Here is a 10,968-nt window from a genome sequence, read left to right on the forward strand (position 1 = left end):
CTTCGAAAATATTAAAATTTTGGGAAACCATTCAAAATTTTCAGCGAATTACCTTCAAAATCACATGGATCTTGCTCCTCACCGCGACCACTGTTTCAAGTTGCTCACGGAGCACAGGAGCCCTCCAGAAGCCGGGGAAATAATTTTACTGCTCAGCTCAATTAGGTGTGCCATCAAGTCATTTTATAATGTAACTAGAATTTCTGATATTTTTAATGTCGAAAATTTTGATGACGATGTTAAAGTTGTACTTGTTGAATAAAGTCAAGATGTCAGGCACAGGCAGGCAAGGGCAGGCACAGGTAGGCACAGGCAGGCACATGCAGGCACAGGCAGGCACAGGCAGGCACGGGCAGGCACAGGCAGGCACAGGCTTTTCATCATTTTTTAAAGATTGTTTCTACATTTAAAATTTAAAAAAATCAGCGATAAAACCTTTAAAAATGAGAAATTTAAAAATCCCTCAAAAATTTAAATATATTTTTTAAAATTTTAAAATTTTTAAAATTTTTTAATTTAATTTAATAATTAATTTTCACACATTTTTTCTCAGAGACTATATTAGTAGTTAAACTATTCAGTTCAAAAGTTACGTCAGAACCCAACCAAAAATTATAATAAATCAGAAATGGCACCGGCTGGGCGTCTGCCTTGACATCTGCGCCGGTCTGGTGGAAACCCTCTCCCAACACATTTGCCGCCATTTCCTTTTATTCTGTCTTCAATGTCGCGTTGTGTATGGTGACTTTCTTCTATTTTTTCTGATTATTTTAACATTTTATGGACAATCTTCGTATCGATTTTTTGAGAAATGGTAAGTTTTAGATTTAAAGTTTCAATATATTAAGAAGAAGTGGCCTTTTGCACTGAGTTCTAGAAGTGTTAAAAATACCATTTTTAGGAATTTTTACCGCAGACAGTCGATGAGTAGCGTGCAATTTGAGAGATTTAGTGAAAAGATGAGAGAGTGAGAGACTTGGTTATAGCGTGCGTTTTTGAGAGATTTAGAGAAAGTTAGAGAGATTTTTTTAGAAACTATTTCGTAATTGGGTTACTGTAATAATTCAAATGATTATTATTAATTTCATAACTCTATTTCATAATTTTTGTTACCCCGGATTCGATCCCAGGACACGATTCGTATAAACAGATGCTTTACCAATACACTATAGATGTAGTCGAAACCCCAGTAGAATTTGACTCTTTTCTTTTCCGAAACATCTGCCGTTTAGATGACGGCAAACAGATGGCGTTTTTTCCGAAATAAGAGAAGCAACAAGACATGATTTGCATGAATGCAAGTGTTACCGAGGTGAATGAATCATAGGAAGGAGGCCCCCCGCCCCGCGCCCCTGGGGGTTTTAAAGGTGGAGTAGCGCCAGTGGGGAAATTGTTAAAAACCACTCTTTTGGTCCCAAAATGACCAAATATCATGAGAAAACTTTTCAAAAATTTTTTGGAAATTTTTTATTTACTGTCAAAAAGTGACAATTACTCAGTTTTTGCCACTCATAATTTTGGAAGTCGACCAAAAAAAAAAAATTTTTTCTACATTTTTTATGTTTTAATTTTGTTTAAATTATTTGTATTAGAACATTGTAGGGGTCGAAACATGCGACATTTCTTTAAATTTCCTCAAAAGCTCATATTTTTCAAAATTTTGGCAATTTGCCAAAAACTTTGACCGGAAATTTGACCGGAAATTATGAAAAATCTAAAAATTTTTGGAGTGTTTTATTATGATATTCAGTTGTTTTGGATCATTATAAGTGCATTTAGACAAAATGCCCACTGGCGCTACTCCACCTTTAAGAGTCGCACAAGATGAAAATCTGAAGGATGATCAAGTTAAAGTTAAAATTTTTTTTATTCTTCCTAGATTTTCTTCTCTGATGTTTCCGAATTCAGCTACTCCACATTTGAAATCAAAATCCCCAGATTTGCAAAACGTCTTATTTCCAGATGATTGATGCACGTGCTCGTTGTGTGTTTGCTCAGATCACGTAATGGACCTACCGGGAATAGCGAATGCTTTCGATATTTTGTTCGATCCCGATGAAGAGGTACATCACGCCTGGGGCGATGTGAGTAGTGATAGAGTGTTAAAAATACCATTTTAGGAATTCTTGCCACAGACCGTTGACGAATAGTGTGTGTTTTACGATATTCAGAGAAAAACGAGAGAGTGAGAGACTTGGTTATAGTAAGGTTATAGTAAGTTATAGTAAGAACCAATAGTTTTGGCGCGGCAGCATCTTTTTTTTCTATTTAAATATTAATTTTCTTCCAATTTCAGAACCAGTAAAAATGTCGTACATCGATACTTCCCTGGTGGAGCCACTAAAAAAATTGGAAATAAATCTACCAACTGGCAACAATAATGGGTACACTTTGATCAAGCTGTGCAGAACGGCTTACCCGCCTACGATCCTGCGAGACCGGCATTTCTCAACACTTGTTGCAAGGTACAAGACGGACGAAGAGTTCAAAAACGAAGCAACTTTTGTGGAGAAGGTGTTAAACGACAAGATCGAGCAAGAAGCGTGAATTCTTGAAAATGCATGGACCAGCAGTGGAAAGACGAGACGTTGATATACCAGACTTCTGCTCCCCATTGATCTGATTTGTAATTTTGTATTTTTGGTGTCTGATTTTCACAATTAATAATTGTGATAAATTTAATTTAATTTAATCAGAATTTTCACCTTTTTTATCTATTTATCATCTTTAAAAAACAGAATATGAACCCAAATATGAAATAACTTTTTAGAAAAGCTATACAAACTGCAGAGAAACAAAAACTCAATCATTAAGTTATTTAAAAATGATCACAAAAAATATTTTACCCTGCGTGGGATTGAACCCAGCAGGCAGCCACTCGACTACCCCACAGCCCAGCCATCAAAACTTGTGTTATCTCATATTTTCCAGCGTTAAAGTGATAAAAACCAAGTTTTGCCGTCCAAATCCGGTGCAAGTTCAGTGTCGGATACATTTTTAAGCTTACATCATCAGTTTTAAGGCCATTTAACGAAACTCGTGCGAGGGCATCAATATTTAAGTCGTCGCAAACTCATATGAGAATGTGCGCGGGATGGCTTCACAGGTAACGGCTTAGGTTTAGGAACAACAGGGTTAAGGGTGCGCTGGTTCGAGTCCGCGGGGTGGTGGGAAAAATTTTCATTGGCAGACCGCAAAATATTCAAAAACAGATAAACGGCAGTTGATTTGCAGAATGACAGATGGCAGACCGCTGGTAGATAAATAGCAGACCGCTGGTGGACCGTTCACTGTTCGCCTACTAACTGCCAGCGGTCTGCCAACTATCTGCCAACTAATAATCGCCGTTCTACCTGTGGGCTTCACCACCGCATACCCTGTCAAAAATTTTGTTGAAACGTGGAAAAATTTATGCAGTTTTTGGAATTTAAAATTCATATGTATTCCGAATTGTTTTGGAATTTTCTGAAATTTTCTGAAATTTTCTGGTACTTGTTGAATAAAGTCAAGTTGCCAGACACATGCAGGCACATGCAGGCACAGGCAGGCACAGGCAGGCTTTGTCAAAAACTATTTGTCAATCTGTTTGAAAGAAATCTGAAAAAAGTTGCCAAGCTTTTATAAAAGTTTTTCACACACTTTTTTGACAGAAAATACAGGGTGGTCCATACTTATGGTGACCACTTCTTGCGCCTATAAAATTTGATAGAACTTCCTAAATATAGTTAAACCACACAGGGTTTATTCACAATTTTCTAGCAAACAAAAAATGATATTAAACTTTGAAAATATCTGCTTGTGCGACTGAGCAGAACCCTTGAAACAAAGAAAAAAATTTGTCGTTGGCACGCTACTTGCCTATATTTCGCTTTCTCAGGTCCTTTCTAGCTTCTCCTGCAGATAAGAGATGTTTTATGACACATTTCAAGATGTTTTAAATCGGAGAATTCGTTTTATAGTACATTTTATATAGTTGCAAATCTCACGCCTCTGTAGTGGACGGTTAAAGTAAGTTAAAGTATGAACGTTGAAACGTCAGACGTTCGACTCGTCATGGCACTCATGAGAAAAAAAATTTGTTTTGAAAATAATTCGATCCTATTCTACTAATATTTTTCTCAATTACTGTAAAAAATTGTGACATTATCGTACCAGGTAACAGAGATATGGCCAAATCTGTACTCATTTTTCAGGTTTTTTAAAAATATAGTGAAAAAAGGGCTGTGGATAATTCCAAACATTCAGTTGGCAGAAGCTGGAAATGAATGTAACACACACCGCAGCTGTTTAATCTTAAAGAAATATATTTTTTCTTCTAAAAATAATAGACTAACTGTGAAATGAACCCGTTTCAAAACTCCCACGATCAAAAATTTGCTGCGTGCCAAAAGGTCTTCTGCATGAAAAGATGCGTTACTTTGACGGCGCTACTACAACTCCGTTGTTTGACAAATGAAAAAGTTTTTTATGTTAAATAGAAGGAAAATATTTTTTCTATTGCTTCAATACAAGAATGTTGAATTTTAACGTTTAAGTTGCGTAAAAACAAGCCGCGACTGAGCGCGACACTGGTCACCATAATTATGGACCACCCTGTATATTAGAAGGTTAGGTATTTTCCTAGTTGTAAAGTTACGTCAGAACACAAAGAAATGTAATTAATCAGAAATGGCACTCTCTGGGCTTCTGCCATGACAGCTGCGCAGGTCTGGTGGGAACCCTCTGGTCCGTTACCCAACACATTTGCCCTCATTTCCCTTCATTCAGTTTTTTCGCCTTGTGTATGGTGACTTTCTTCTATTTTCTCTGCTTTTTTTGACATTTTATGGGCGGTCTTCGTATTGATTTTTTGAAAAATGGTAAGTTTTACTGTTAGATTTAAAGTTTCAATAATTAAGGGAGAAATGAATATTTTGCACTGAGTTCTAGAAAACAATCCCAATATACTGAATTTAAATGTGTAAAACTATGCCATTTTTCCGAATTGTTTTCTATATATATATATATATATATATATATATATAAATGCCAATCGAGCCGGTTTCACAATCCGATTCATATCATAAGAATGTGCCATTCTTGCAGGGAAGCCAGTCGCGCCAAGCCTGTCAGGCTCCTCGGTGCCGACAGACAGCAGATTGGTTAGTTATAAAAAATCAATAACCATGTTCAGTTTTTTTTTTTAATTTACAGCGATCGAACTCTGTGAGATATGCCGGTCAACTCTGAACCACGCGCGCCGATCAGAGTTCTTCAAGTATGCTCTTCCTGTCTTCAAACGACATTACAACTGTTGATGTCTTCGACAAAATAGGTATTTTACGATTATTAAGTAGTCTTGATTTAATTTTTTTTATTCTAGCCCCGCCACTATTCACACGGCACATTCAATCCATTAATCTTGTGCGTCGTTCCGCTACCTGTCACACTTCTACTGCCTTCACCTAGTCTAATTAATGCTTTTTAATTCTTCTTCTTTTTTCTTTTTTTAAAATAAACCCAAAATAACCATACACTATGTACCGATTTGTGGTAATAATTATCCCGATTTCCTACCAAAACTGGTATGGCTGAAATTCCGCTACAGTACTTTTGCTATCGACCTATTATGACTGTCATAATCGATCATAACAGGTTGGAAGCAAAAGTTCGTTGTGGTAGTGGGATTTCCGCTTATACTACTTCTACCACGTTCTAAAAATTTTTAAAATCTTCTAAAAAAATTTCAAAATTTTCTGACATTTTCTGGAACGTTCTAAAATTTTCTGAAATTTTCTGGATTTTTTTCGAATTTTTCTAAATTTTTCTGGGACGTTTCCTGGAATTTCTGGATTTTTCATAGAATTATTGGAACGTCCTAGAATTTTCTGAAATCTTCTGAAATCTTCTGGAACGTTCTAAAATTTTCTAAAATTTGCTGAATTTTTTAAAAAGAATTTTCTAAAATTTTCTGGATTTTGTTAGAGTTTTCTGGAATCTTCTGGAATTTTATAGAATTTTCTGAAATGTTTTGGAACGTTCTAGAATTTTCTAGAACGTTCTAAAATTTTCTGAAGTTTTCGGGATTTTTTGAAGAATTTTCTAAAATTTTGTAGGAATTTTGAAAAAATTCTGGAGTTTCTTTTTTGAAATTAAAAAAATTTAATTTGTATTTTGTTTGGAATTTCCTAAATTTTTCTGGAACGTTTCCTGCGATTTATGGATTTTCATAGAATTATTGGAACCTCCTAGAATTTTCTGAAATCTTCTGAAATCTTCTGGAACGTTCTGAAATTTTCTGAAGTTTTCGGGATTTTTTGAAGAATTTTCTAAAATTTTGTAGGAATTTTGAAAAAATTCTGGAGTTTCTTTTTTGAAATTAAAAAAATTTAATTTGTATTTTGTTTGGAATTTCCTAAATTTTTCTGGAACGTTTCCTGCGATTTATGGATTTTTATAGAATTTTGGGATCATCCTAGAGTTTTCTAAGATCTTCTGAAATTTTCTAAAATTTTCTGAAATTTTATAGAATTTTCTGAAATTTTTTGGAACGTTCTAAAATTTTCTGAAATTTGCTGAATTTTTTAAAAAGAATTTTCTAAAATTTTCTGGATTTTGTTAGAATTTTCTGAAATCTTCTGGAACGTTCTGGAATTTTCTTGAACGTTCCGGAATTTCCTGAAATTTTCTGAATTTTCTAAAATTTTTCTGGAATTTTTAGAATTTTCTGAAATCTTCTGGACCACAGTTTTTTTTAGAATTTTTTTCTTAGTTTTTTTTTGTAAAATTTATTTCAAAGATTTCACAAAATCAACAAACAATAACAATTTAAACAAATTTAGGCAATATTATTGTGAAGAAAACGGTCTTCCTGAGAAAATGCTTGTTGATCTTTTACTGGAGAGTTTTCGTTCTGATTTTTCCAGCGGAGAATCAGTTTGCGAACAATAAAAATGAAAAGAACAAAGAAAAATGGAACAATATAGGTCATCTATAGGTCATAGGTCATATAGGTCACATAGGTCATAGGGATCACGGAAAATCAGTTTTTTTCCAACTTCGACAAAACTGGGGATGGCACGTGCCGTGAAGCTTCTTCTGCATATATCCGACGCCAAACCTCTGCTCAGACATTTTGAGTGCTCTGCGGAGCAATTAACATTGAAAATTGCAAGGGTAGATTTGCAATGAAGGAATGTGAGGGCACATGCACTTGTTGCTCCTGAAATGATATTGAAGTAGAACATCGAACGAAGATTTTTGAAAAGTCATTTGACATGGATTTTTGCTTTTTTTTGAAGCTAAGTTTTAGAAGGTTCCAGAAAATTTTAGCAAATTCGAAAAAATTGCAGAAAATTCAAGGATGTTCCTGAAAATCTTTAAAATATTCCAGAAAATTTCAGAAAATTTTAAAATGATCTAGAAAACTCTAGGACGTTCCTGAAAATTTCAGAAAATTCCGGAACCTTACAAAAAATTTCAGAAAATTTCATCAAACTCTAAAAATACCAGAAAATTCTAGGAAAGCCTAAGAAGGTTTCAGAAAAATACGGATTTTTTTTGTAAAATTTAGCCATTTTTAAGAAATTTCTGAAGAGCCTAAAATGTTCCAAAAAATTCCAGAAAATCCCAAAAAAAATCAGAAAGTTTTAGAAAATTTGAGAAGGTTTAAAATATATTTAAAATATTTTTAGAACGTTTCAAAAAATTCAAAAAATGTTTTTGAATGCTGGAGTAGGTTTCAGAAAATTTTGAAGAATTTCAGAAAATCCCAGAAAGTCTCCAAAAAATCCAGAAATTTCCAGAAATTTCAAAAAAAATCAGAACGTTTTTGAAAATTTGATAATGTTTAATAAAATTTAAAAATATTTTTAGAACGTTTCAAAAAATTCCAGAACATTTAAAAAAGTTCCAGGAAGTTCAATTTCAGAAAATGTTAGAAATTTTTTTGAAAGCTGGAGTATGTTTCAGAAAGTTTTGGAAATTTTCAGAAAATTCCAGAAAATTTCACAAAAAAATTTAAACATTTTTGAGAAATTTCAGAAAAGTCTAGAATGTTCCAAAAAATTCCAGAAAATCCCAAAAAAAATTCAGGAATTTTTTAGAACATTCGAGAAGATCTAAAATATATTTAAAAAATTTTTTAGAACATTTCAAAAAATTCAAAATATTTTACAAAATTTTTTGAATGCTGGAGTATGTTTCGGAAATTTTAGGGAAGTTTCAGAAAGTTCCAGAAATATTTTAAAAAATATATAGTGCTTTGACATGAAATTTTGCTCTTTTTTGAGCCAAGAGGGTGTTTTTCTAAATTTTCAAAAATACATTTTCTAGTGAAACACATTGAAAAACTCACGTTTCGAATCGCTGCAATCCCCTGGACTTTCATTTTTTGAAATATCCATCAAGAAAAACGAGTGGTTTTTATGATCTACTGATTTCAGCGAACTATTCTTATATACGTACACAATGTTGTCATCTGAAAAAAAAAGAATTTAGTAAAAATTATTGATTTTTTCAAACACCTTCTAGAACAACTTCAATCTGTGTTCGGTGGCTCATGTACCAATAATACCTATGGCAAGTCAATTTGGTTTCATCGCTTTTGGAAATCTCCTGAAAATTTTAAACTAAAAAATGAATTAAATATATTTCAGAAAAAAAATCGTTTATTTTCTAAAAATTAATTTTTTAATTTTTCTGAAAAAAAATCTCACGTATAGTTTGTCCAAAAATTTCGTCACGCACTTTTGCTGCTTTGGACTTTCAATGCAATCTCTGAGCACAGCCCACGCTTCGTTGATTTGATCTGAAATTTTTAAAATTAATTGAAGATTTTTATAGAACGCTTCAAAAAATTCTTGAGCATTTCAAAAAATAAGGAATGAATTCTAGAACGTACCAAAGTTTTTTTTTGAAAATTTCAAAAAAGTTTATAAACTTTTAGAACGTTCCAGAAATTTCTAGAATATTGCACAATATTCCAACAATTTTCAGAAATTTCTAGAACGTTCCAGAAAATTTCGAAAAGTTCCAAAAAATTCAGAAAATTCTGTTAAAAAATCTAGCAGATTTCAGAAAATTTTAGGACGCTTCAACAATTCGAAATTTCAGAAAATTCTAGAAAGTTTCACAACTTTTCAGTAAATTTTAGACAATTCTAGGACGTTCAGAAAATTTTGAAATTTAAAAAAAAAATTTTTAATCCTAGATCGTTCTAGAAAATTTTAGAAAATTCTAGAAAATTTCAGAACGTTCCAGAAAATTCTAGGAGGTTCCTAAAATTTCTAGAAAATTCTTGGACGTTTCAGAAAATTTCAGAAAATTAAAAAAAAATTCCAGAAAGTTATACGGCTTTCCGAAAAATTCTGGAACGTTCCAGAAAATTTTTAGAAAATTCTACGACGTTCCAGAAAATCTCAGAAAGTTCTAAGATATTACATAACTTTTCAGTATATTTCATTTTTTAATTCTTGGTCGTTCCAGAAATTTTCAGAAAATTCTTTAAAAAATCTATAAAACTCCAAACAATTTCATAAAATTCTAGGACGTTCCACAACTTTTGAGAACGTTCCAGAAAATTCTAAAAATTTCAGAAAATTCCAGGACGTTCCACAAATTTCCAGAAAACTTCAAAAAATTCCAAAAAATTTCTAAAAGATTTCAGAAATTTTCAACAAATTGCAGAAAGTCCAGAATTTTTTAAAGAATTTTTCAACTCAATAAATTCTACAAAAAAAACTCACACGCTCCCCGGACCCCGCAAAACTGGAATGCCAAGTGCCGGTCGACTCTTTTCCAGCACGGTTCAATCTTCTCTCCGCCGTACCATAACTGCGTTGGTATGTACTTGTCCCATTGCGTAGAGTTGATTTGAGCTTTTTGTAGCAGTCCTTCTGAAAAATCGGCGGTTTTGACAGCATCAAATTGTTTTAGAAAATCACAAAAAAATTTTTGAAAGTCAAAAAATTTTTGAAAATTTTTGAAAAATTCCAAAAGTGTTAGAAAATTTTTTGAATGTTGGAGTGTGTTTCAGAAATTTTTGGGAAGTTTTAGCAAACTTCGGAGAGTCTCAAAAAATCCCAGGAAATTTCAGGAAGTTTCAGAAAATTTCTTTTTTTTTCAGAGTCTCAAAAAAAATCAGAAAGTCTCAAAAAAATCCAGAAAGTTCCAAAAATTCCGAAAAAAAAATCAGAAAGTTTTAGACAGTTTGAGAAGGTCTAAAATATATTTGAAATATTTTCAGAACATTCCAAAAAATTCCAAAAATGTTAGAACATTTTTTGAATGCTGGAGTATGTTTCCGAAATTTTTGTAAATTTTCTGAGAACGTCAGACAGTTCCAAAAAAGTTCAGAAAGTTAAATAAAAATTTTGAAAAAAACCGTACTCGAAAAAAATCTCCCAGCGAGTTGCGCTGTGCATTGACACGAAACGAGGAAATACCGTTGGCTTTCACTAAATTTCAAAGTTACCTCGCTGTTTTGGCTAAGATGTGTAACATCGCATAACAAACTCGGTTCCTTACCCAAAACGATTACGAATACTGAAAAGTTGAGAAAATTTGACTAAAAGCTGAAAAAAATGCGCTGAAAAAGGAACTGCCAAGAAATGGGCGGGGCCTATGTGGAAATATTTCATAAAACTTTTTTCTTTTTTTTTTTGAAAGTTTGGAGTTCATTTTTGCACCAAAAAATTCAAAAAAAATTCAAAATTTAGATAATTTCCCGCCAATTTTCTTGTCAAAAAATATTGTTGAAAATTACAAGTGTATGACGTCATGGTAAAATAAACCAAAATTCGGCCCCGCCCACATATTGGATTTGCGTTGAACTTACAGAGAATTAATAATAAAGTGAATAGGTGCATAGGAATTTAATTGAAAAAAAATATGGAGAAGTATGTCATTACCAACACCTATGTGAATAACTGATAAGACCGTGTGCTCATCGTTAATTGTTTGTGCTGATAAAAAATTCCTATGAAATTG

General features: G+C 32.8%; 2 protein-coding genes, 2 non-coding genes and 2 pseudogenes across 7 annotated transcripts; 3 read left to right on the forward strand and 3 right to left on the reverse strand.

Moving 5' to 3' along the window:
* Positions 1-13: 13 nt before the first annotated feature.
* Y17D7C.5 lies at positions 14-261 on the forward strand (annotated as a pseudogene). Its single transcript has one exon. A coding segment is annotated over exon 1 (248 nt).
* A 451-nt stretch (positions 262-712) lies between these two features.
* Positions 713-2,759, forward strand: Y17D7C.6 (uncharacterized protein). 2 transcript variants are annotated; one of them, NR_102117.1, is made up of 3 exons: positions 781-814; positions 1,963-2,063; positions 2,297-2,547. NR_102117.1 is itself a non-coding variant. In NM_001277002.3 (2 exons), exons 1-2 carry the CDS (start codon positions 781-783, stop codon positions 2,545-2,547), a joined length of 285 nt encoding a protein of 94 aa, NP_001263931.1. In that variant the 5' UTR covers positions 713-780; the 3' UTR covers positions 2,548-2,759. The 2 variants fall into 2 exon arrangements, 1 of the variants encoding a protein (NP_001263931.1); NM_001277002.3 differs by lacking the exon at positions 1,963-2,063 and having other exon boundaries at positions 713-814; positions 2,297-2,759.
* A 1,871-nt stretch (positions 2,760-4,630) lies between these two features.
* Y17D7C.4 lies at positions 4,631-5,515 on the forward strand (annotated as a pseudogene). The gene is made up of 4 exons: positions 4,631-4,859; positions 5,086-5,141; positions 5,194-5,314; positions 5,363-5,515. Coding segments are annotated over exons 1-4 (559 nt in total).
* A 1,240-nt stretch (positions 5,516-6,755) lies between these two features.
* Positions 6,756-10,890, reverse strand: Y17D7C.2 (ADP-ribosyl cyclase/cyclic ADP-ribose hydrolase). Its single transcript, NM_075251.5, has 7 exons — positions 10,817-10,890; positions 10,369-10,524; positions 9,726-9,875; positions 8,697-8,788; positions 8,505-8,595; positions 8,336-8,458; positions 6,756-7,201 (listed from the first exon to the last, which is right to left on the reverse strand). The coding sequence occupies exons 1-7, from the start codon at positions 10,845-10,847 to the stop codon at positions 6,978-6,980; spliced, it is 867 nt and encodes a 288-aa protein (NP_507652.3). The 5' UTR covers positions 10,848-10,890; the 3' UTR covers positions 6,756-6,977.
* Positions 7,846-7,995, reverse strand: Y17D7C.8. The gene has a single exon (NR_070193.1). It is a non-coding gene; the product is annotated as an Unclassified non-coding RNA Y17D7C.8 (non-coding RNA).
* On the reverse strand, positions 9,160-9,280 carry Y17D7C.7. Its single transcript, NR_070194.1, has one exon. It is a non-coding gene; the product is annotated as an Unclassified non-coding RNA Y17D7C.7 (non-coding RNA).
* Positions 10,891-10,968: the final 78 nt, after the last annotated feature.

Source organism: Caenorhabditis elegans, chromosome V, assembly GCF_000002985.6.
Source record: "Caenorhabditis elegans chromosome V".
NCBI lineage: Eukaryota > Metazoa > Nematoda > Chromadorea > Rhabditida > Rhabditidae > Caenorhabditis > Caenorhabditis elegans.